Below are 26,378 nucleotides of genomic sequence, written 5' to 3'. Positions count from 1 at the left end.
CAATATTCAACTTTAAGTATCATAAATAAGTTTTTAAAAATATTTTAAAATTGTTAACAGACCTTTATTTTATTTGTTTATATGCAGTGCTGAGAATTGAACCCAATGCCTCACACATGCTAGGCAAGTGCTCTACCACTGAGCCACAACCCCAACCCACATAAATAAAGTTTTTCCTGGATCACAGCCTGGCTCATTTGTTTGAATACTGCACAGGGGCAGTTTTGTGTTATAGAAGCAGAGTTGAACAGTGTGGTAGAGGCTGTAGGGCCCACAAAGCTGAAAATATTTACTGTCTGAACTTTTACATAAAGGAGAAGGGCAGAAGTAGAGAATGGGTTAAGGAGGAGGTAGATTGGGATTAGCCATTGATTAGCCTTTGGCAACTTGAGTTAAGATGTTAAGATTAGTGAACTTCTGGGTCTTCTTAGCAACCCTTCTGAGAGATTGAGTAAAAGGTTTGTCAGGATACTGGGTGTTTTCTTCACCTTAAAGAGATGGTGAAAATATATTGGAATTTTAGGGAGATACTCCAAGTAAAGAAATAGTTTGGAGATAAGACTACATTTTTCATTGGGTTGTGTGTGGGGTTACCCTGTGGCACCCAGACTTTCAAAGGTAGTATCACATTAGCAGGTTGGTCCTGAGAGAGGAAGGAGGTAATGGCAGAATCAGCAGGATGGTAATGGAATATTGTGTGGTGTGGGATCCTGGGGGAACTCTATTCCTCCTCTCTGACTTTCCCTAGAGAGGAAACGTCTGCTCCTTTCTAAAAGGATAGTGAACACTTCTGGTGTCTCTCCCTACTCATTTCCACTGGGACCACTTTACCAGTGGGTGGGAGTTCCTTGCTTTCAAAACAAGATTCAGGCTCAACTCTGGTTTTCTTTTTCTTTTGCCTCACCTTTCTCCTGAATCCCTAAGAAAGGCACTGGGCTTTCTTCTGCTTCCTACTGCATTCTTGGATCAAGACCTTTTCAGTCTGCTTTTCAAAAATGGTTCAGGCCCCATTAATTTCTAAAAATTTTTTTGTTCTTTTTAGATATACATGACAGTAGAGTGAATTTTGACATATTATACATACACAGAGTATAACTTATTCTAATTAGGATCCCATTCTTGGGTTGTACAAGATCTGGAGTTTCAGGGATCATGTCAGACCCCATTTATAAGACAGGCTTTAGTCTGGCTAGGTATGTGAAGTCAGCTTTGCAGATAAAACTTCTCTACAGGTAGGTCCCAAGATACATATTTATAGAGAAGTAGGTCCTAGTCTCCTTCTTGGTCTACTATTAGTAGTGATCAATGCATTTTGTGGATATTAAGCGCTTAACCTGATTTGATAATAAAGAGGATACATGAATGAGATTCTCATTTGGTTCCTGAGGTTAAGTGATTGGCATCCCATGGTCCTCAACTCTTGTGACCATACGTCTTCAGAAAAACTGCAAACATTGTGATATGCTTGGTGTTTTGGTTTCCTTAAGAAGATGATGAGGGATAAATTTTCTGCCAGGTAGGCAAAGAATGGAAATGCAAGCAATCAATGCAGGAGGCAAAAACTTGGTCTCCTACCAGGTGTCTAGTATATTCGTGTTGTGTAGCTTCACTTCCACTCCACAGCTATCAGCCCCAGTGATTTCTGGGGCTGAGAGGGGGAAAGTAGGTATTTTCTAACTCCACTCAAATTGCAGGGCTATCCTATATGAGCTTAGCTAATATTTCACATTACAAAACATCATCCTATCTTTTCCTAACTGCAAACAGATCTTGGTATATAGTTCTCAAACTGATTTGGATTCATGTTCCTTAAATAACTTGTATGTTTCTAAAGGTTTTATATGTTTGTTTTCTGCAAATACTTCTATGCTTGCTTTGTCTTTGCTTTACGTCTCATTTCTCCTCTCAACCAATAGTCCTTTCTTTTATTAATCAATCCCAACAGGAGTGACTTGCAATATATATATGAGCAGTAATTCTCAACTTGCCAAAACATACTGAGGATTATTTTTGTGTATATCAGAATTTAAAATAAATGATAAAATAAAAGTAAAATAAGGAATTAAGTTTCTGCAGAAATTATATCTACCTTAAGCCCTAATTGTCAGGATTAAATGAGACAAACTGAAGAATCTACATATTACACATTTACACATTACATAAATATTACATATTTCATCATAGACATAGAATATTGGGACTGGTAATGCCAGTGGAGATCAGATATAAAACTTAATTTCTCTTTTGTGTAGACTGAGATCAAGATTGACTAATTGGTTCCCAAGATTTTCTGAGACTCCTGCTATTCACAGATTCAAAACATCCTGAGGAAATACGGACATTTAAAAAACCTGGATATTTGTCGTGTCTCTTTGGATTTTTGGAAGAATGTTTTCCCTTTTAATTTACATGTTAGTTCCCATACAGCCAAAACCTTTATTCTATTCAAAAAGAAGCTATGAGGTAATTAAAAAAAAAAGCATAGAGTTGAAAAATTGCCTTTGAGCATCATATGTCAGTAGAGCACCTGGAATTGTGGAACTGATCCTTAGAGTAAATCATTACTAAGGTTTTCCCCTCAGAGGTTGCATGATTTTGGTAATGATGACTCAGGAGCCTCCAATCACTAACTCATCCATGATTAAATGCTGTTTGTGAAAAATGTGGGTGATTTTTTTTTTTTTTTTTTAGCTCTGCCCAACTGAATACTAACAGTGTATTCCAGAAAAGTTATGTTCTGCTTAGGTGGCAACAAAGGAAAGGCGATGAAAGATTTCCCTATGCCATGTTTAAATTAATCTGATGGATCCTTATGGCTTGTTTATTTAACCGTTTTGCTAGTCTTATGCCAGGGATCATATGTCATCTTACCATCGAAACAGATTCTACAACAAAAACCACACACTAGCTCCAATATTTACATCCTTCAGGAAACCTCCAATGAGTAGTCATAATTTAACTAATATTTCAAATAATTCAAATGAAATCTCAGAACACTAAATTCCATAAAAAAACACTTAAAATTATTTTTGTTATTTATCTTTTAATGTCTTTTGAGATTGCCTGTTATTTACTTAAGATCTTGGCCTATTGGCAGGCAGACCTGGATTTGAGTCTTGGCTATTTTACTTTCCAATTGCATGATCTTGGGCTCATCTGTTTCCTTACTTTTACATTTAAGGGATAAAAATGGTACCCATCTCATGGGATTTTTCTGAGGGTTGAGATAAAAATATGGAAAGCACATAGTGCAGTGTCTTGTATGTAGTAGCTGCTCTTCAAATATCTGCAGTAATTGTCTGCCCATTTTACTTTTCCGTTGGGCCAGGAAGGTGTATTGGGAAGAGTGTGGGGTGAATGACTGCAGTGAGTCAGTTCTGGGGTTCAGTTCTGAATTAGCCAATTACTGTGTGTGGCTTCTTAAGAATTTCAATTAACTCTTTGAGCCACTACTTTATTTCTAAAATGAATGTACAGTAATTATACGCAGATCACTGGGTTGGTGGAAGCAAAGTGCCTATTAAGTTCCCTTCCTATCAACTGATTATCAACAAGTTCACATTTATGAAGTCCATTCCAAGGACAATGGGCAGCAAAGGTGTCACAAGAAGTTTCAAAAGAAAATAAACGCGTTCTCTACCACTGGTAGGGAGAGCAACTAACAAAATCAAGCCAACCACGCGCAGTGAATTGCTGATGATAAATGCTAATTAAAGTGGCTCTCTCATCCATGCCCATTTATATTTTTCCCCACCGTGGATGTGGAAGAATTTCCAATGAGAGCCTCTTCTCTGGTATTTTTACAAGTCAGCAGATCTCCAAAGCCCAACTAAAATATAAGCTGATGAAAGACCCCAGAAAAACTGGAACAGTCACACACTGCTCAGCGGCCAGTGCCACAGAAACTAAGCTAAAACAAGCCTCTTCTTTCTAACCAAGGCCAGATATCGGGGACCCTCTGGGAGACGTAAGGCGGGAGGGCGAGAGCGGGTCCCCAGCGGTTGCAGAAGGGCCCCTTCGCAGTCCCCGCGGCCTGCCCACCGCATCAGGGCCCCGGGCCGTGGCGGCCCCGCGGAGGACGCCAGTCTTCACACAGTTAAACCTCTCCCAAGGAGACCGGGGGAGGAGGCTGCCCGCCCACCGAAGCGGAGCGAGCCTCCCGCCGGCGCCCCGCCCCCGCCCCCGCCCCCTCGGGCCGCGCCGCGGGCCGCACCTGCCCGCGCGCACACGCCCCCCGCGCGCAGGCCTGGGAGGCGCCGCCGCCGCCCTCGGCACGCGCCCGCCGCGGCTCGCCCGCACCGCCCTGCCTCGGCGCGGGCCCCGGCCGCGCGAGCCGCTGCCGCTGCCGCCGCCGCTCCGCTCCTCCCCGCTGCGGGCCGCGGACGCCGCCGCCGCCGCCTAACGGCCGAGGCGGCCGGGCGCGGAAGCTGAGGAGAACCCGGGCCCGGCGCGAGGGCTCGCGGGCCGCCGCCGCGGTCGTTCGCTGTGCTCGGCTTCCAGCGAGGACGGTCTCCTGCTGCTCCGACCGCCTCAGTCCTCACCGTCCTCCTCAGTCCTCACCACCCCCTCCAGCTCCTCAAAAGCACCCCCGGCCCCTTAGCCCTTCACGCCCCACCCAGGCGGGAACCAGGCCTGGGAAATTCGGGGGAGTGGCTGTAGGGGCGCGTCGCGGCTCCCAGCTCCGCCTGCCCCTCTCCCAGGACATGGTCTGATCCCCATTGTAAAAGCTGCGCCCCGAAGAGGAGGACAGCGTGGTGTTCCCGGCGTGGGCTGCAGGGATCTCTCTCCGGGCTGAAGCGCTGGCATTATTTTAGGGTGGGGCGGGAGAGCCCTGGATTTCGGGGAGTGGGGGTGGGCGGGGAGGAGGACCCGAGGAGGGAGAGGACTCAGTGGGGGAGTCGGTGAGGGACTATGGGGAAGGACCAGGAGCTGCTGGAAGCTGCTCGCACTGGAAATGTGGCTCTGGTGGAGAAACTCTTGTCTGGCAGGAAAGGAGGGATCCTGGGCGGTGGATCCGGACCCCTGCCCCTGTCTAATCTGCTAAGGTAAGGACGGGCACCGGCTCTGGGGATGGCACACCTCGTTATGCATTGTGATGGATACATCCTCCTCCTCACGGTTTTTGCACCTGGTGGCTGCCAGCGTTTCATTCTTAAATTAGGTAGGAAAACAGCCTGTGTGTATGGAGAGGAGGCATGAGACTCCCAGATTGATGTCTTAGATTCTTTGAGTAATTTTAAAATAGCCTTCCATCAATGCGTCAACCAGCTACTTTTTTTCTGAGCTGTGGTGCAGAACTTGTGTATGTACTAGTGTTGTTTGAAGAAAATCAGCTTTCCATCTCCGTTTTTTTTTTTTTTTAATATATATATATTTGCAGCTTCGAAGCCAGCTTCTCCCCCCCCCCTCCTTTTTTTTGGTCTATTTAAATGAAATTGGCAGAGAAGCAATTGCGTGCATGCAATTATCCTGCCAAAGCCACAGCCTCTGGTTGCTTGCTACCTTCTCTTGCAGAAGGTGTTTGCTGTGCTGCGTGGGGTTCTGACCCCCACAAAATGAAGAAAGTGAACCTGAGGAGATGTCATCAGCCCTGGGAGTGTGTAAAACTTGATGAGGCAGGTTAGGCAGCCCCAGCAATATTTTCAATCACCTCCACATAAACTTGATTATTATCTCAGGATGCAAGATGCTTGGTCCGGATTGGGATAGAATGTGTAGGATATAGTAGAGGCCTTTTAATAGGAAGATGTTGCAGATGAGACGAATCTTGATTGGAGAAGCTTTTAAAGATGGCATTTTAAAAAAATGTCAAGGTCTTTATTCAGCAGGCAGTACCTTAGAAATAGCAGAGTTGATTTGCATATTTGAGAAACTATTAAAAGTTGAATTGATGGACAAATGAAATCAGCTGGGAGGGAGGACGCCTGAATAGCATTTACTCCATAAAATTCAAGGAGAGTTCTTTAATGTCTCAAATCATGGCTATTCAGTTTGTCCTGGGTATTTTTGGAGACAGCAGTCATCATTCATATCTTCACCTTAAAGCATCTCTTAAGCAATCCAACTGTACTTGCAAAATTTTTAAAAAGCCCAAATGATTTTCTTGGTTTTAAAAAACTTCTTCACTACTCTTGATAGGGATTCATACAAACTTTTGAGTGATGGCATTGTGTTCTTTGCGTGGATTCTCATAGGTTGTAGTGGTCAGTGCAATTAATTACAATACTGGCTAATAGTGAAAATGAAAAGTTTGTATAGAGTGAGTAGTTGAAAGATAGTTTGATGAGATTTTTAAAAGTTCCATATGTTTTATATACTCATTGACAATGACATTGGAATGACAGTTTACCTCAGAATAATGAATATACGGGATATTTTTCAATAAGTCTTAGAAATAACATGTGTATACACTTGTTAAATTTTCGCTTTCAAAAACAAGTAGCCCATGTATGCATATTTCAGACTACAGTTCTCATAACTGCCCTTAGTCACAGATAATTCATTTAAAAATTTAGTTATGATTATAAGTTATATGCGATGTACATCTCAGGGGTTCCATTAGTTCTAAAAATTATTATGTCTAGAAACCTATATGCTGAAACAAGTTTCTCAAAATAGCTTCTTTGAAAACAACTAAAGAGTTCTTTGAGAACAGTGAGAACTTCAGTTAATTTCATTGAGACAAATGCTATTTTAAAAAGACTGTAACAGAATCCAAAGGCAGACGTCTTTTAAACACTCCCAGTGGGTCATTTTTTAAAAAAGAATAATTGTCAAAGTTTAGGAATAAAATATCAACTATTTAATGTTGGTATACAACAAATAAAGTACCAAAATTGTGAACCACAGTGTACATCTCAAATGGGAGGTTTTCTCTTTTGCTGGTTTTGTCAGAGGTAGCAGCAGTAGCTCCGCAACAGGGGTGCACATGGGAAACAAACTAAGACAAGTTCGTTGAGTAATAAATCAAGTTGTAAAATTCACAAAACTAATAACATTTAAACTTGCATTTATCTGTTTCACCCTGAATAAACAACTAAAATAGTCTTCAGAGAAAATTAGAATTAAAATTGTAATTCTTTGGGTGATCCTTTGAATAAAATGAAATTTCTAACAAGACACATTTTACTTAGCTATCACTTTATTTCATGATTATTGTCATCAGATATCTATAGGATAATGGAAAATGTGACTCTCCCCTCCCCATCTAGCCTAATGACACTTAGAAATATTTTAATATTTTGGAGTGAATTGTGGAATAGGTTTGGTACTTTTTTTCTACCTGCTTTGTTACTTGTGTAGTAGTAGTGTCAGACCTATGCTAAATATTTACATGTATCATCTTACTCATTTCTTATATCAACCTTAAGAAGTCGATTTTAATTTCACAGATGAAGGACTAAAGAGATAGGAGTATTAATAACTTGCCCAAGATCATTTGATTAGTAATGCCAGGAATTTGAAATTTAGTGATTCACATTTGCTTTACCAGGTCTGTTTTATTCACAAAAATTTAAGGTAGATGGTCAATTTAGATAGTCCAATCTGAACATTTCTTTTGCTACTAATAATTGAACTTAAACTTATCAATTCTTTTCTAGTTAAGAAAGTACCTATTGACTGCCTTATGAGGGTTCACTAAAAACTTTGCAGAAGATGCTTTCAATTACTTATTATGTACTAACTGAGCAATAGCTATATGATGTGTAACCAGGTTTGTTTGGGTGGCACTGCCATTTTCAGTAAAAGAAAGAATGCTTTTTTTTTGGTGGTGGTGCTGGGGATCGAACCCAGGGCCTTGTGCTTACAAGGCAAGCACTCTACCAACTGAGCTATCTCCCCAGCCCAGATACAATGTTTTTAAACTTATTTTTATTTTTGTGGAAGAACTGTCATTTTCCTTGCCTGTTATGTGACAGTATATAATAGGTGTTAAGACCTTAAGTATTTGTATTTTCCACTACTCTTTGCCTTCTTTGCATATTCTTAAATTTGGGAATGACCTTCTTAAAATATAGTGGCAAGAAATAAACAATATTCCCTGGATTCTGTTTGATCAGTAAAGAAAATAGGAGAGCTTGATATACTGAATTAAAACACAGATTAAGAGCATTCATAGTATGATCCTATTTTTATTATTTTTTATAATCCTAATTTTATAAGAAAAAATAAATAATGTATGTGAACATTTATGATGTGTGTAAAGTAGTCTGGGATAATAAATCACCAAAATGGAGATAGTATTCATCTTTGGTGGGATTGTGGATAACCTTTAATTTCTTTTTCTTATCTGCATTTCAAATGTTCTACAGTGAACACGTATTATGCAGCTAAAATGGCAGCTATTATAACATGATACAATGAAATTATTACCTTCTTATTATTTATCTTAGACCTACCTCTACTTACAAGTCAAGATTTTCTAAGCCATGAAAATGGTGTGGACTCAGACTGAGCATGTAGTTAATTAAAACTTCCAGGTGTTTTTTTTCCCCCCATCAATGATGTGTGCAGCCATTATTTTCTCTCCTGGTGCTTGTAAAAGTATTGGTTGAATTTAAATTATTCCTATTACATTTCATCTTATTTGTTTTAGCCTGTATTTGTAATATATCTAAATCTTTAAAACTAATAAGCCTATTAGCATATTAACTTATCTCCTCCACATCATCTGTAGTTTTAATAAGCCTGTTTTCTATAACTGGCATCCAACACACCATAATATATCCCCAAAGAACCTCTCTTCATTTTAGTTTAAATTTAAAAGTGTCAATCTTTATGCATGGTATTTCTCCCTACATTTGAGCCACTTAATGGAACTGTCAGTCAGCTACTTCTCTCCATTATACTTGTGAGAATATAGTGAGGTAGTTTGTCCATTGCCTTTCTTAAATTCATGCCATGTTCTGTTTAGGGCATTACTTTGATCTATTGCTTTAATAGTATAAGTTCCACCAAAATCAGGATGCTTATTTTAACTCATTTTTGGTAGTGAGCCATTGATAATTCCTATCTTTCATGAAAATTCTTTTTAGCCTCTTGCATCTCATTCTTTTGGGTCTGAGTCTTTAACACACATTTAAAGCAGCTAAGTTTCTCTTATGATCTCTCTGTTTGGAACTTTAATAATTTCCTTATTTGTTTATCCTTTGCAGTTTGAAAATTATTCTCAATAGGGAAGAAAAAGCCAAATAAAAGTTAGGAAGAATCAGATTTTTGGCACCATTAGATATCATAGAATATTCTTCTGTGGACTAAAACTGTCCACAGTTTATATTTCAGAGCTTAAGGTTATGTTGGTGAACTGTTATACCTCCCTTTCTGTCAAACTTAGCTGAAATAAATATTTAGCATTTTTTCCCTGGAAAAGTATGTATTTCTCTTTTGTGTTTGTTTTCAACTATGTCCCTTACCACTTCACTTTGATGCTTAAAGAAATCTGAGCTCATCAGAACTTATCTGGGTTCTTGGAATGAGTTGCCTTCCTATTTTTCATCCTCCAGATTATACACAAAATTTCATTTTGTTTGACTTGTGTCTTTTATGAGACAGCCGCAAAATTTAAAAAAATCTCTTCCTTTAGCACAACTATCTTTTCTTCTTTTTAAAAAAATTCTACTGAGGATTGAACCTAAGGGCATTTTTTGCCACTGAACTACATTGCCAACCCTTTTTGTTTTTATTTTGAGACAGTCTTGTTAAAATTGCTGAGACTGTCCTTGAATTTGCGATCCTTCTGCCTCCACCTCCCCAGTTGCTGGGATTACAGGTGTGCAGTACTGCTTTTGGCCACAACTACCTTTTATTTTAAGCAAAAATGATTCTCATTTAAAAAGTCCTTTTTTTTTTTTTTTTACTGACTCTAGTATTTGTATTTTAATAAAGCAGTGAAAGTTTGTTAATACCTTATAGTTACTTGGCTTTCTTAATGCTCCAGAATTGAGTAATACGTAATGTGAATTTAGTAAATTCTTGTTCAACGTAAAGCATCCAGTTCTTAAGATACACATGTGAAAAAGTTAGATCAATAATAAGTGGGGGAAAATCTTCTGGTCACCAAAGGCAGATAGACCAAAGAGCTTATAAATGCTTCAGATTCAGGATTCAGCTCATGAAGTTTTTGGTGCTGGGTACAAGGAGCTAAGAGGGAACTAGGAAGCATTGTAATTTTCACAATTTGGACATTTGTGGTTATTGGTACTCTAATACAAGAAACTCACTTTTAGAGAAGCTGGTTAAATAGAGTAAGTCACAAATAGAGCAGTCAAGCCTCATGAAAATGTTATATCTATAAAAATAGTCAAGTTGCAATTGGGTTATCTATTTTAGATAGTAATGATGTTTGATGCGGTGATTGCACTATTATGTTCAGGGAGCTGTGTCTGCCAGAGTGAACAGTGCCAGCTGCATGATGGGAAGTAAGGAGACAGGCGAGGGCATTTTGGTGTTGACCTCTTTCTGCTAAGCAGGATTCTCAACTCCCTCTTCAAAATCCTGAGAGCAATATATGTAGCAGTGAACTAAGACAGCCAGACAGGGACTAGTACTCATCCTGTTCATTCTTACATTACAGTTTTTCAAGTGTGTGATTCAGTGATTTCTTACCAAGGATGGAAGGGTGGAGTGAGTCTGACATTAAGGCAGAGTGTACAACATTCAGCAGTGTGTCTCTTGACTTGAGCAGTTTAAACTCTCAGGTGACAGTAAACAATTTGATTACTTCAATTGTAAACCAAAATAATTTATTATGTATTTGAGGTAAGTTTGGAAAACTTTCTCAAAGAACCTATCATAGAACATTCTTCTTAGGTATTTAACTAGAAATGGAAGCTGACCATAATGTAAATCAAGGGTTAGAAAAAACGAATTCAAACCTATGGAACCTGAAGTTATTTGACATTTAATATATTTTAGTGTGTCTTTGATTTCTGGTTTGAGCATATTGCAGAATGTTATTAATTAATTAAAATACAGTGAGTTTTGATTACTCACTGATATGAGAAAATATTTTATATTTTAAAAAGCAGGAATTTATAAGAATACTCACCTGTTTTCTAGTTCTTTCTTGTGTGTGTGATGACAAGGTCCTGTAAACCTCACAAGAGGCCAGAGGCATGATGCCAGTTGAAAACCCAATGAATTTTAAACCTGGGTGAGGCTTGAAATTGGTTTTTGAGGGTGGATCAAAAGGTATGGTCAACCCAAATCTTAACCATGTTGTCTTAGGATCTGACTTCCTTAAGAAGACTCCTAAAGCACAAGAAGTAAAATGAAGAATCAATAAATGGGATGGATTTAAACGAAAAAGCTTCTTCTCAGCAAAGGAAACAATAGCATGAAGAGGGCCTACAGAATGGGAGAAAATCTTTACCGCATGCACCTCACATAGAGCATTAATCTCCAGGATATATAAAGAACTCAAAAAACTTAACACCAAAAAACAAATAACCCAAGCAATAAAAGGACTAAGGAATGGAACAGACACTTCACAGAAGAAGAAATAGTCAATTAACAAACATGAAAATTGTTCATCATCTCTTGCAATTAGAGAAATGCAATTCAAAACTAAGATTTCATCTCACTTCAGTCAGAATGGCGATTATCAAGAATACAAGCAACAACAGGTGTTGGCTAGGATGTGGGGAGAAAGGTACACTCATACATTACTAGTGGGACTGCAAATTGTTGCAACCATTATGGAAAGTGGTATGGAGATTCCTCAGAAAACTCAGAATGGAACCACCATTTGACCCAGTTATCCCACTCCTTGGCTTATACCCAAAGGACTGAAAATCAGCATACTACAGAGATACAGCCACATCAATGTTTATAGTAGCTCAATTCACAATAGCCAAGCTATGGAACCAACCTAGGTGCGCTTCAACAGATGAATGGATAAAGAGAATGTGGTATATATACACAATGGAATATTACTAAGCCATAAAGAAGAATGAAATTGTCACATTTGACTGTAAATGGATGGAGCCAGACTATCATGTTAAGTGAAATAAGCCAATCCCAAAAAACCAAAGACTGAATGTTTTATGTGATATGTGGATCCTAATTCACAATAAAGGAGGGGGACCTCTAGGGAAGAATAGAGTTACTTTGGATTAGGCAGAAGGGAGTGAGGGGAGTGGGTGTTAAGGGTAGGAAGGATAGTAGAATGAATCAGACATTATTACCCTATGTGCATATAAGACTACATATGTAATTCTACATCATGTACAACCAGAAGAATGAGAACTTATGCTCCATTTATGTATGATGTGTCAAAGTGCATTCTACTGTCATGTATAAATAATTGGAACAAATTAAAAAAAAGTGTAGTCAAAGGATAAATTTCTATTTCTTCAGTTTGTTCTACAGTATCCACAGTGTTAACCTCTGAGTCTGTTCCTTATTGATAGTGCTTGCTTATTAAATGGCATGTCTTAATATATCTGACTTTAATATGGAACTTTGATTCACTTGTGCTATAGAGTTATCTGGATTTTGTTGTATTGTGAAAGTAGCTTTATTTAACATAGTTAATTTCTTCTAATTAAGTGAGTTGAAATAGTCTTCTTAGATTGGTTCCCATATTTTGATCAAAGAGTCTTGACTGATGGTTGTGGGCCTAGATAATCAACCTCATTTCCTGCTGTTTCCTTGATGTTTTAGTTCCCATATTTCATTTCCTTTAAATTTTCCACCCGACTCTCTTTTTCTAGAAAAAAAGTTTTTTTCTAATTACTACACGTTCACCCTGGCTGTAGTTTTGGAGACAGCTCTCTCTTTCCTAAAGGGAAGAAAATTTGGCAAGAGTAGAGCTGAAAGGGATTGTATAGTGAAAAACAAATATTGGACCTTCAAAGTTGAGGGGTCTACAAAGTTGACTTTCAACATCTCTAGTTTCCTGTGTACCTCAATATTAATTTTTCTCCCACCTGATGAAACCAGGCCTGTCTCTTTCCTATCTTTATTCCAGAAACTACTTATGGGAGATGCCAGTTAATTCATACTGAAGTATGACTGGTAAAGCTTTTAGGAAGATGTTATTTTATTATTTTAACTTAAAAAGTAACAAAATCTTATGCCAAAAATAGTAACCTATGAAGCTCCATGGTAGAGTATTCTAACCGAGTGACTTTTATCTGGTTTACAAGAGGGAGTGGGATCAAAGTGATCATTTATCCTTCCTTTTATAAGGCCGAAGAGGAAAGGAATTTGATAGGGAACATAGCGCTGATAATTAAGAGGCTTTTTTTTTTTCTACTCCTTTAGTCACTATAACTTCTTATCAGATTTATATATACTCATCTTAGATCTTGACATATGGCATTTTGTTATTTCCAGAAGTTATTCCTTAGATTTATATATTTATTATGTAATCAAAGGTGACAAGCTATGAAATAAAATTATGTAACAGCTTTCATCCTAATGTTTGAAATTCAAATTATTTTAAATCTATTTCTTTTTATTAAAAAAATTCATGTTGCAAGTTGACTTTAGTATCTAGGTTATAAACAAAGTTTTTAACTTTTTGGTTCTGGAATTGAACCCAAGGATACTTTACCACTGAGCTACATCCTTAGTTCTTTTTATTTTTTATCATGAGACAGGGTCTTGCTTTGTTGCTCAGGCTGGCCTTGAACTTGCAATGCTGTTGCTTCAGCCTCCTGAGTCACTGGTATTACATGTGTGCATTGCCATACCCAGCCATAAATTTATGTTTTACTGTACAGTGAAGGCATATGAGGTTCTAACCCTTGGGTCCCAATTAGTATTCCTGCATTAATTTCAGTTTTCTTTTTTTTTTTTTTTTCCGGTGCTGGGGATTTGAACCCAGGGCCTTGTGCTTGCGAGGCATAATTTCAGTTTTCTTTCTGCCTAAATTATTCTTAGCCACTTCAGGTTCTTGTTTGGTACCTCTAGTTACTAATCTGTGTTTGAAATGGCTTATGTAGCATACAGATAATGCTAAATATAGTATTTAGTGTTTTGAATATACTGAAAAACTAGTATATTTACAGAATTATCTTTGTGTAGATTTTCACTGCTAGTGTGGAGACACTGGAGTGAGTGGGAGTGTGTTTGGATGAGCAGTGGGAATTATGCAGGGATGTTCTTTGGCTCGGTAAACTCCAGTAGTGGGTAGCCTAGAACAGAGTTGTTTTCTGTTGATTTGCTTTGGTTATTCCTCAGAGTGGTCTGCCATTCTGGAGACTGATAGAAACTGTGACTGTGAAGACATCATTGAGGGGGAAAAAAGTAGAATACAGTGATTAACTATTTCTTAAAAGTCTGCCTCCTCCTTCTGTGTGTGTGTGTGTGTGTGTGTGTGTGTGTGTGTGTTTTCTGCAGCATATTAGGGTGTACTTAGATGAAACTTATCCACCAACCAAATACTTCCAACTAATCAATAAATCCATCAGAATTTTATAGGAAACGGACAGCTAAGAACAATGACAAATAATGCTCTCTTATTTCAGTAAGTATTTATTGAGTGCTTTGTGGGTTCTAAAATTGAATGAGATTATCTCTACCAATCCCGAGATTTAGAGGAATAGTGGGACAGTTATATAAACAGAGAGTTAAAATACAGTGTAAGATATGCTGCAGCAGAAGTATCAAACAGTGCTATAGGAGCACTAGGGCACCTTTAATTCTACCTGATAGGAGTACTCAGGGGAAACTTTGGAGATCTGGTTGACACCCTGAACTTTTAGGATGAGTAGGAGTTTGCTAGGCTGGCAGGTTGAGAGAAGAATATTTTAGGCAGGAGAATCAATATGTGCAATAATAGTGTATGGATATGTAGAATATGATTTGGAGTATTTGCTGGTGTGTGTCCCAGATAGGCTAACTTCTTTATATACTTTATATCCAATCTTCACAATAATCCTACAAAGTCTTTATTACTAAAACCATTTTTAAATGGGGTTAAAGATCAGAAAAATTCAGTAACTTGCCCAAAGTTATGGAGCTAGCAAATAACATATTTGAGATTCAAAATTAGGTATTTCTGATCCCAGACATCTTTCTAAAGTGATATTTTACTGCCTGGTTACATAAGGATCAGTGTATGCCCTGGATTAAGGTATGAAAATACCAATATATTTCCAATATATAATTAACTTCTATAAAATTTTATAGTAACATACTTCAGTTCCAACCTAGTTCTCAATTTTGTTTATACTAATATAATTTCACAGTAAGGGCAATATTGTGCTTTAAATTTGTTCGTGATAGCACATTAACAGTAAAATGAATTGAGTTTAAAAATAAGTTAGGTAAAGATGTTTCAAAATATTTCATTGTGAGTCATTTTCACTTTAAAACAGTGGAATTATTTTACCGAAAATTTCTTGGGTGCTTGATGTTGTCTAACATCTGTTGTCTTCAGAGACGGGTTCATCCCAAGTTTGTGGGTTTATTTCTCATCTCTTCTTTCTTACATGAATGAAAATACAGTGTTAACTAGTTTTCATTTTATGATCCACCTCTTTCAAGCGAATAAATCTGAACCCATAGTCAACTAATTTTTAAGCTCATTGTTAACTCAGGGGCTTTGTTCACTCTAGTGTTAAGACTCTGTAGAAAACCCAGGGGACCAGGCCCCCTGTCCCTTTGCTATACTTTTCTCTCTCTCAGTTCTGAGGTATTCTTAGGCTTTTTCTTCTGCTTCTTTTTTGGGTACCAGGAATTGAACTCAGGGGCACTCAACCACTGAGCCACATCCCCAGCCCTATTTTGTATTTAGTTACAGAGTCTCACTGAGTTGCTTAGTGCCTTGCATTTGCTGGGGCTGGCTTTGAACTTGAGATCCTCCTGCCTCAGCCTTCTGAGCCTCTGAGATTATAGATGTGTGCTGCTGTGCCCTACTTCTTTAGCTTCTTTAAACCCAGAACTCCATTCAGTTTTACTTTGTACCAATGAAAAAATTTCTATATTGCATTTTATTTAATCCTGTCTTATATCTCCATTTTTTAGAACAGTAAATGACGTAAGTGAAAGGAATAGCAGAATGGAATGGTAAAGTCTGGGTCTTATGTTTGAATGCAAACTCTGCCTCAGTGGACATTTAGCCCTAGGCAAATTATTTAACTTCTGTGAGCTTCAGTCTCCTTATTGATAAGATAAGGATAATATCTAAGGAGAATGGTAAAAATTAAAAATACAGTAGTCCCCCCATGCTTGTTTTCACATACTCATGGTCAACCATGGTCTGAAAATATTAAGTGGAATATTATATAAGTAAACAAGGCTTAAGTTTTAAGTAACTATATTACAGTGTATTATTGCTGTTTTATTTTGTTACTGTTGTTAATCTTATTTTACCTAATTTATAAATTAAACTTTATCATAGATATGTATGTACACAGAAAAAAAAAGTAGTATATGTGTCATCTGAGGTTTCGGGCATCTGCTGAGTGTCTTGGAACATGTCCCCCACGGATAAGGGTGGACTTCTGTAATTTGTAATGAAATAGTATGATGCCTGTCAAATAGGAGGGAATAAAAATACTTATTATTATTATTTAGACATTACATGCAAAGAACAGTCAATATGTATGTGTAATTATAAATCCTAATCATATTATACTTGAGCTTAAACAAAAGGCCCAGAAATGATATAGTAAGTACTAATTATAGATTTCATGAGTATATTTATTTGAATGGGCAACTCTGGGACATTTGCATTGTACTTCTTTAGATACATTGTTTTAACCTAAACTTTAAGTGAAGTGACTACAGGCAGGAGTACAGGCCATTGGGCGTGATATTATTTGGCTAGTCTTCTGATTCCAGAGGTAGGTGATTGCTTTTTTCTACTTACTTTTAGGAGTGGTACTGGTGACCAAAGATTTAGCATTTGATTTTTCTGCTTTCCTCACAAAGTTAATTTGAAGAGAAGGAGATCATATTCCACCGAAGTTGTGCTGTGCTATCATCCGTTAGATTAATGGGTTCCTAATAAGCCTATCCTGAATATTTTCTTTCTTTTAAAATCATGAATTGACAGATATTTTGAGGGTATGTACTATATATTCAGCATGGTGATGGTGCTTTGAAGGATAGAAAACACTCATTTGTAGGCTTATAAAACACTTATAAAAATTATGTACATAAAATAAATAACTATATAGAAATAGTTAATTTTGCTAGGGCACAAAAGTTCACAAATTTGACTTTTTTTTATCAGTCCAGTGTCAACATTTGCCTCCCACCTACTGCTATACATCAGTGTATGATCTAACTTGGACTGCAAATCAAGTTTAAGTAATTCCTTAATAGTTGGAGGTAGGGCTATATACTCCCAAATCTTTTTCTATTACAGTTTAACAGTTTTTATTTTGAAATATTCACATATAATGGAAAAACTGGAAGTACAGTACAAAGAACTCACCCCTCTGTGAACCATTTGAGAGTAAGTTGCCTACCTGGTCACTTCAGAGTACTTCAGCTATATTTCCTGTAAATAAAGACGTTTTCTAAATAACTACAATACAACTACTAAAATCAGTAAATTGACTTGATTACATCACAACCACCTGTCCTCAGACCCCATTCACTTTTTGCCAGTTGTCTCAATAGTGTTCTTCATTGGGATCCAGTTCAAAAATCATACATTGCATGATTATCAGACTTCCTTAGTCTTGACAGTTTTTCAGTCTTTAACTTTTATGGTCTTGACAGTTTTTGGAGACTGTAAGCCAGTTATTTTGTAAAATGTTCCTCAATTTGGGTTTGGTCCCATGTTTTCTCATGATTAGATTCAGGTTATGCATCTTTGGCACATCTGTCACAGAGGGATGTTGTGTTCTTTTCATTGCTCCCTATCAGGTGGCATATTATTTGATTTGTCCCACTACTGATAATGTTTATTTTATTCAGTTGCTTATGTTGGTGGTTGTCAAACTCCTGTATATACAATTACTCTTTTTTCTTCTGTAATAACTATTTTGTGGAGAGACACATATAAACTATGTAAATATCCCATTCCTTATAAAACTTTATTTTTTCATATTTGTGTGTACTTCAGACTTATTATTTTATTGCATGGATACATTACTGTCATTAATTTTGATGTTTAAATTGTCCTAGATGTAGTCAGTAGGAGCCTTTTGAGATTGACTTTTTTGAGTCATTTTTGAGCATTTCCATGCTTTTAGCATTCTAAAATGTCCCAAGACTCATCTTTCCTTGTCCCTGTCCTGGAACCAGCCCTTTCTTCAAGTGACATGGTTCTTTTGATTGGAAGATGATAATTAGAAGCTGATATTTGAGTACTAGGTATGTTATGACTTTTTTTTTTTTTTTTCGGTACTGGGGATGTGAACCCAGGGCCTTGTGCTTGCAAGGCAAGCACTCTACCAACTGAGCTATATCCCCAGCCCTGTTATGACTTTTGAGGTTTCACCTCTCCCAGGTCCTCTCAGCCAGGGACATATATGTAAACATATATACATATATTGACACTCAGAAATGCACATATTTATTGAAAACCTAGAATTTATAGTGATATCTCTAATTCCAGTCAAATTGCACACACAGGATTCATTCTAGTTTCTCCCTTCATTTGTAACTTCTTTTATCTTTTTCCAGTCTGGCTTCTGATGTTTTTGTATGGTAAAATACCACTGTATGTATCCAGTTCTTTCTCCACTGCCGTCCCTTCCCATCTCTTAATGTCTTCCTTCTCCCCTCTTTAGGCTCTGCCACTCCATGCTAGGTTTTTTTTTTTGGGGGGGCGGGGGGGTAACCAGGGATTGCACTCAGGGGCATTCAACCACTAAGCTACATCCCCAACCCTATTTTGTATTTTATTTAGAGACAGGGTCTCACTGAGTTGCTTGGCACTTCACTTTTGCTGAGGCTGATTTTGAATTGGCAGTCCTCCTGCCTTAGCTTCCTGAGCTGCTGGGATTACAGGTAAACTGCTGGGATTATAGATATGCCCCACTGTGCCCAGCTGGTTCTTAAAAAAAAAAAAAAAAAAAAAAAAAAAAAAAAAAAATTTTTTTTTTTTTTTTTAGTTGTAGTTGGACACAATACCTTTATTTTATTTATTTTTTATTTTCATGCGGTGCTGAGGATTGAACCCAGTGCCTCACATGTGCTAGGCAAGCACTCTACCACTGAGCCACAATCCCAGTCCTTGGTTGTTCTTATGTATGGATTTCTCCTTGTGCTTCTTAGACTCTGACTTCCATGCTGGCCTACATCTGCAGGGTGTACCCTTTTCATCTTGCTTGGGCTCCAACCCCCCTTGCATGGATCACTGACCCTTGCAGTGGCATGTCCTCTCATTCTGTTTGAATTTTGATTTCTGTGTCAGGATGTTCCCTTCTGCCACCATTACATAGACACCCTATTTTAGCCCTCTCATTTGTGCCAGCCCTCCATGGGCATGCCTTCTCACTTATGTAGGCTCTGCAGTCCCATACTAGACTATCCCTAGTATGGACATCTTCCTGTCCTGGCTTGTCATTCCATTGTGAGCCACTGTGATTTCCCTATTTTCTCTGGTGTGAATGCTACCTCTCTCTGTTCAACTTGATGACTTTAGGAATTGAATTGTTTATGAAGAAAAGGGAAATGAGGAAAGAGGAAGGGAAGAATGGAAAAAGAAGTAGAGACGGAAATTAACATCTTGTTTTTTCAGTGATGGTAATGATGATGATGTTCTTTCCAAGTCAGCATGTATATACCTTGTATTGGAAGAAAATATATCCATGGAAAATTAAGAATTTTAGGTAATATGGAGATTATGACCAAAGTGTGGATACTAGGTGGCAGTTCTTCTGGACAATATTTCTTTTTGCAATTAGAAGAGAGATAATGATAATTTGATAGACTGGTTAGCTCTTATCATTTTTCGAGTTTTTTCTTTCATGTATATTGTTGTGGACATGTAGTAGGCTTCCTGCTTGACTAAGAGGCAAAAATTCTTTGTATAGTTTTTGCTTTATTTTTAGCTATATTAGTTTCTATTGTAATTGTCAGTGAAGTGCAGTCTCAAGAATTTCAGTAACATGATGATAATGCAGAAAAAGTTATAAAAGCTTTCAGAGGTAACTGTCACTCATTGAGGAAGTTGAGTTTGCAGAATTTGATAGAGATAAGGATTTCAGCAAGTAGGTTTTTCTTGTTATATGATATCCCACTGTAATTTAAAAAATGTCACTTAAACATTGTCAGGCAATTGACCAAATATGTTTTAAAAATGGTAAATCTGCATAGGTCTTTTAAAAATGATTATTTCTTTAAATTAACCAGGACAGTAAGTAATTCATACTGGGGATTTTCCAACTTTAAATTATTGCCAGGTATCTATAATTCCTAGAAACAAAACTAAGCATTAAAAACTTTAAGGAAACTTTTTAGTAAATATTTACTATAACTGAAAAATACTATCATTATTTGCAAAGAGTGGGAAAAATTAGTTGAGAACATTGCAGAAACAATTCATTATAGTTATATTTTGTATTTTAAAAGGCCATTCAGCTTTTCATGCCAAATTCCAGAAAAAATAAACATCAGGCAGTATTATCAGTTGGTACTCTCCTTCTCCAGGTTTGGAAAAACATAGTCAGTGAAAAGATGATCAGAAGTTTAGTTGTACTACTTAAGAATGGAACTAAACAGGTAATTTTTAAACAGGATTTTAAAAATAATGTACTTAATGTAGGAACTACAGATATCATGATTCCTACTCTTCTTACTTTCTTGTTTTTTTATATATATTTTTTAGTTGTAGGTGGACATGATACCTTTATTTTTATGTGGTGCTAAGGATCAAACCCGGGGCCTCATGCATGCTAGGTAAGTGCCCTACCACTGAGCCACAACCCCAGCCTCTTGTTTTCTTGTCAATATCAATATCAATATCATATCATTTTCATAGTATTCCATAGTATTTGTCTTTCTATTTTTATGTTGTCCTTGGGATTCCATAGGAATAGTTCTTAAATGTCACAGTTTGTGACATTTCATTAGCAGAACAAGGGTCCTTGCAGAATGCCTACACTATCTGTTCCCTGTTATCCTTCAAAATCTCTCCAGAACTCTTGGTTCTGGGGATTGACAGATACTTATTTGCCCAGCAGTCTAATCCATGTTATTATCACTTCTGTGATAGGAAGGATCCATGTTTAATATAACCTTCTTTGGAAGAATTGATTGCTTGTTCTTTAAAGGAAAATGTGAATTTATAAGACTGTATAAGTTTCTTGTAGAATTAAAAAAAAAAAAAAAACCAAAACAAAAAACAAAACTGAACTGCCAAACTGTTGGAAAGACTGGGAATTAAAGCAACAAAGATCCTTGGGACAGGATCTTTAAGTGTAAACTTGAGGCTCCTGGGTCTCTGAACTCAGTCTCATGGATAGGGGAAAGAAGAGTACAAAATCTCAGAAAACGGACATGTGAGAAGAAATGTTTATCACAACTATTTTGTGAATTTGTTGAGAGAATACACCCAATTCAGAAATTATTCTTCATTCAGAAATTTCCCACTTCCTCTGTTATCTTCCCTTTTTTTTTTTAGTGGCAGTCGGGGATGGTAGGTACTAGGTATTGAGCTCAGGGGCATTTGGCCACTGAGCTACATCCCCAGCCCTGTTTTGTATATTATTTGGAGACTGTCTCTTGGAGTTGCTTAGCGCCTTGCTTTTGTTGAGGCTGGCTTTCGAACTTGAGATCCTCCTGCTTCAGGCTCCTGAGCCAGAGATTACAGGTGTGCACCACTGTGCCTGGCCTTCCCTTATATCTTTGAAAAACCAAAATACTGTGTGACTATGGGTATATTATCCAAGGTGATAGTGGTGTTAGGAACAATGTGTTAAGTCAGGGAGTTTCCAGTAGTAAAATCACTCACAATAAATACCTAACTCTTCTGTTTTCTTAGTTATATGCTGTGAATATTATCTAGACCCTACTATTGTTATTTTGTAATATTTCTTTATTTTAGATCGATGAAAAGCCTTTTAGAAAACACTTGTAGTCAAGTATGGATCTCAACCTGAATTGAGAAAAATGAATCTAGATTTACAAGTTTATGCATATTCAAGATAATCTAAGGTTTTCCTTTTAGTTAATATAATTAGGTTTCCTGCCCTTTTTTTCTGTCTGATATTTTTCCTTAATAGTTCAGCTCTTTTTTCCTTGGCAGCTCAGCAGTGTCAGCTTTTGCTGGTAAACCTGTGGAAAGGAAACTAGAACATGCTCTTTGACTAAACAGGAAACAGAGGAGTTAGGAAAGAGAAAGAAAGGGAGGTTAAGAGAAAGATTCATGGCTGGCCATAGTTTTCTCAAGGTAATTTTTGTGGCTAGTTCAGTTAAATGCTCTTAAGAGGCTGGATTATCTGTCTTGGAAGTGTGTGAGGGAACCTTACCCTGAATAGGTGGTTATAGCTTAGAAGAAAAGGGAAATCTTGTCCATAGGGAATCAAGGATTTCTACCTTGGATTTTTAGAGCTTGTTACATGGGTGAATTTATGCTTTTAATGTCTTTGCACCATTATTTCTAAACATCCATAAGTGTGAATCTTTAAAAGAATTCCTACAATTCACATTTATACACCACATATTTTGCTCGTATTTCAAGTCTCCTAATCTTTTTGCAAATAAAGTGCTCATTTTGGCTGTTTTCCAGATATGACAGTTGGTGGACATGCTTCAGTAGAGAAAAGGAAATTTTCCCTGCTTATCTACTCTCTCCCGTCTGCCCAAGATAGTGTGTCTGTCAATTGTGACCTGATTTTGAAATAATTTATTAAATAGAGGGATGCATGATGTTATTTAAAATTTTGGTATGACATTGACTTTTAGTCCTTCATAATAAGCTCTTTACTAGATTTTCTGGGTGAGGTATATTGCTTTTGGGATTTTAGAAATTTCTTAACTCCTTCAGTGAATTCAGATTCTGTTCAGTGCACGTATGACTTAATGTTTACTCAGGAAATAAAATGCACTATTTAGAAGATGAAGCAGACTATATATTTTTTTTTGCCATGAACACCATTATTTTGGGTAAATATTAATTTTATAGGTAAGAAAATAATGTTCTTATTAGCTAGTAGGCTGCTTAAGAAAATAGTCAAATAAATATGAAATACTTATTTTTGATATTTTGCTTTCATTAACTATGTTGACATCTTTCCATTTTTATGTTAAAACTTAATATATATGCAATAGGTAATAATTTAAGGTCCTTCACTTGTAATCTTTTAATCTGAAGTTGGGAGAGAGGTCTAGATGAATTACATTTCTCTTAAAAATCATATTTCTTGGTTTTAAAAATTATTACTTTCAAAAATCTACCCTAAACTTATATCGCCAGTTCATTCCTCTTCCTGTACTCTACACATAATATTCCCAATGTGCTACTGAACATCTTCCCCTCATTGAAGTTATAAAACTCAAAGTGTTCATTATCTTTACCCCTAGTTCTGCTCTGCTCCCATATGACTCCTTTGTGTTAGGAAACTACAGTGTACTACTTATTTAAGCTAGAAACCCTAGAGCCATGCTTGACCTTTCTCTCTCAGCTTACTTGTGTCCATTCGCTATCTCTGATTCCAATATTAGCCCTTCCAATCCAGTTCCTACCTTGGTACAATAGGAATAGTTCTAAAATGGTTACTCTTTGACTTAGAAATGTATCAGTACCTCTTCATTACCTAAAGAGTAAAGTCTAAACTCTTTGACATATTACTTGAGGCTTCCTTTTTCACCAGTCCTTTGAAACAGCATCCTGCAACCATACCAGATTTCTGTATTTCTCAGAAGGAATCCTTAGTTTACCATGGTTACCCCCCCTGGAATACTATCTTTCCTTTGTGTGCTTAGTGAAGCCCTTTCATCCACAGTCTCTATGCCAGTATAATCATCTCTTCTGGGAATCTTTGCCTGATCTCTATCTTTGGTGCTTCCTGGAGCTTTGTATACATAATTCTATTTTCAGTACTTAGAATGCTGCATTGTAATTATTTGTTTACGTGTTTGTATTCCCTCTAGGCCACATACTCCTTCAGGCCTGAGACCTTGGCTTAATTATCTTTTAAAATGCTGTACAAATTTTATTATTTTATGCCTAAAAATAAGATATTTAGGAAATTATTTGTTGAAAAAATAAATGAGAGAATAAGTGTGCAACAGGGCACGTGCTAATGACACATGATTTGAACTGTTTCCTTTGAGATTAATTGTTGACGAAGAAGAACACAACTTTAGTTAGCAGTCTTACTGTAGAGAACAATTAAATATAATTTGCTGGAACACCTATTATGTGCTAGGCACTGTGCTCATTAAGGACAGTGAGACCTAGAGAAGTTTATTAATTGAGCCAGACAAATAACTTGACTAAGTGACAGAATTGGATTTGGAATCCAGGATTGCCTGACTCAAAGGCCAGTGTTCTTTCCTCAGTGCTGGAAAATTAACAGAGATGAAGGGGGTAAAACTCAATTTAAAATAAAGCAAGAAGCGTTTTCAGGGTAACAGTAAATTTGAAAATCATATCTTCTGTTTTTCACTATGGATTCTAGAGATGTTTGGGAGAGATTTTTTGGGAGGCACTGGTAAGTTCATGCTCTTAGTATCTTTGAATAAATGAAAGAATGAAGATTTGATAAACTAGAGGGAACTAAGGAAAATTATGCAAAGAGACAAGAAAGAATTATAAGATAATTTTACTTGGTAACTTTGTATCAGGTTTGAGTAAAAGGGAAAGCTGTATTCATTGAACTCCTGATATATTGCCATGCTCTATGGATATATCCTCTCCTTATCAATTCTGTGGATATACCATCTTCTAATTAATTCTCACAGCAATCCTCTAAGTAAATATTTACCACAATTTCATTTAGTTCAGCTTCTATATACATTTTAGCCTTAAAAGAGGTTAAACATCTGTCTGAGGTCACACATCTATATCTGATGGATCTTTGGTTTCAAACCTGTACAATTCCATTTTAAGGAAGTAGCATCCAATTGATATTTGGTGCAGCTGTAATATAAATTCTCATGATGGTTTAACAAGGTGTTAAGAGGCAAAACCAGTTTGACCGGATGAATACTTTGTATGGCACAGTTGGTAGTTGATTTCCTTCCTCCCTCCCTCTTTTCCTTCCATTCCACCCAGGTCCTCACACATGGTAGGCAAGTACTCTACCACTGAGCTAAATCCCAGTCCCTTTTATTTTATTTTTAGACATGTAATTGCTGAGTTGCTGAGGGTGGTGTCAAACTTGTGATCCTCCTGCCTCAGCATCCCAAGTAGCTTTATAGGTGTGTGCCACTATACTTGTTGATAATTTTTATTTTTGTACTTTTAAAGGAAGAATGAATGTAATATAGTTATCTCTTTTCTTGGAAACCCTGCCTGCTACTCTAAAATTGTGCCAAAAGTGACATTAAAACTTTTTTTAGGTGGGCCATGGCCCACCATCCCAAACGTGTTGGCTACGCTGGGCGATATATTCTCCGGGCAGCCTCCGGCCCACCACCACCCCTTCCAGGACTCCCTGGCCAGGCTGCTCTTCTCCAGGCAGTGCCTGGCACACCGAGAATGTCTAGCAGCATCTTGGTGGAAGAGTTGGAATTGTCATTGGAGACTTGCTTTGCTTCTCTTGCGAGTCAGGATTATGTCAATGGTACCTGTCAGGAAGGAATTCAAACTGGTGTTGATCGGAGTATCCAGAAGTTTCTAGATATTGCAAGACAGATAAAATGCTTTTTTCTACAAAAAAAGATTGCATTTGTCTGTCCAGAAACCAGAGCAGGTTATCAAAGAGGACATCTCAGAACTAAGGAATGAATTGTAGTGGAAAAATGCGCTGGTGCAGAAGTGTTTGACGAAGCTAAGTCATTGACAGCAGGTGCTGGAGGACAGCAATGTGCAGCACAAAAAGCCAGCCCCAGTCCCTCAGGGCTCCTTGGCCTACCTGGTGCAGGCTTCTGTTAATATCCCTGTACCTCTGAAGCAGAACTGAGAGTGGTCTGGCCTACAAGGTAGCCTCTTGCAGACAGTTTCATCAAACCCCTCTCTGTGTGGACTTGGCATTTTAGAAGAATTATTTGCCAGGGAATGAATTGGTGTTAATTTTGTTTCCACCTAAAAATTTTCCAATTTTTATGACCTGAATTACTTGATTAGTTTATAAAATGCCTATAGCTTGGTGAACTGAATGAGGTTTTGTTTTGTTTGTAGCAAAGTTTAGACTTAGTTTGATCACACAGATTCTTTTTTGTTTTTTTGCTTGTTTTTAAAAATTTTATATGACTTTTATATAGTTTTTTTTCCCCATTGTTAATTTGTTATTATCTGAGGGGGGAAAATTACAATATTCCAGATTCAGGGGAGAAGGAGTTTGGTTTTAGGCCTTTTG

General features: G+C 37.3%; 1 protein-coding gene and 1 pseudogene across 12 annotated transcripts in view; both read left to right on the top strand.

Moving 5' to 3' along the window:
• Positions 1–4,882: 4,882 nt before the first annotated feature.
• Anks1b (ankyrin repeat and sterile alpha motif domain containing 1B) overlaps positions 4,883–26,378 on the top strand; it is a 1,141,006-nt gene continuing 1,119,510 nt past the window's right edge. For all 12 annotated transcript variants that reach the window (XM_047548161.1, XM_047548162.1, XM_047548158.1 and 9 more), the window contains exon 1: positions 4,883–5,045. In XM_047548161.1, coding sequence (XP_047404117.1) covers positions 4,912–5,045 — 134 coding nt within the window. In that variant the 5' untranslated portion in view covers positions 4,883–4,911. The remainder of the gene's footprint in view (positions 5,046–26,378) is intronic.
• On the top strand, positions 5,086–25,982 carry LOC124982193 (mediator of RNA polymerase II transcription subunit 28-like; annotated as a pseudogene).

Source organism: Sciurus carolinensis, chromosome 4, assembly GCF_902686445.1.
Source record: "Sciurus carolinensis chromosome 4, mSciCar1.2, whole genome shotgun sequence".
NCBI classification, from domain to species: Eukaryota; Metazoa; Chordata; class Mammalia; order Rodentia; family Sciuridae; genus Sciurus; species Sciurus carolinensis.
This window is presented reverse-complemented; position numbering and strand designations above follow the sequence as displayed.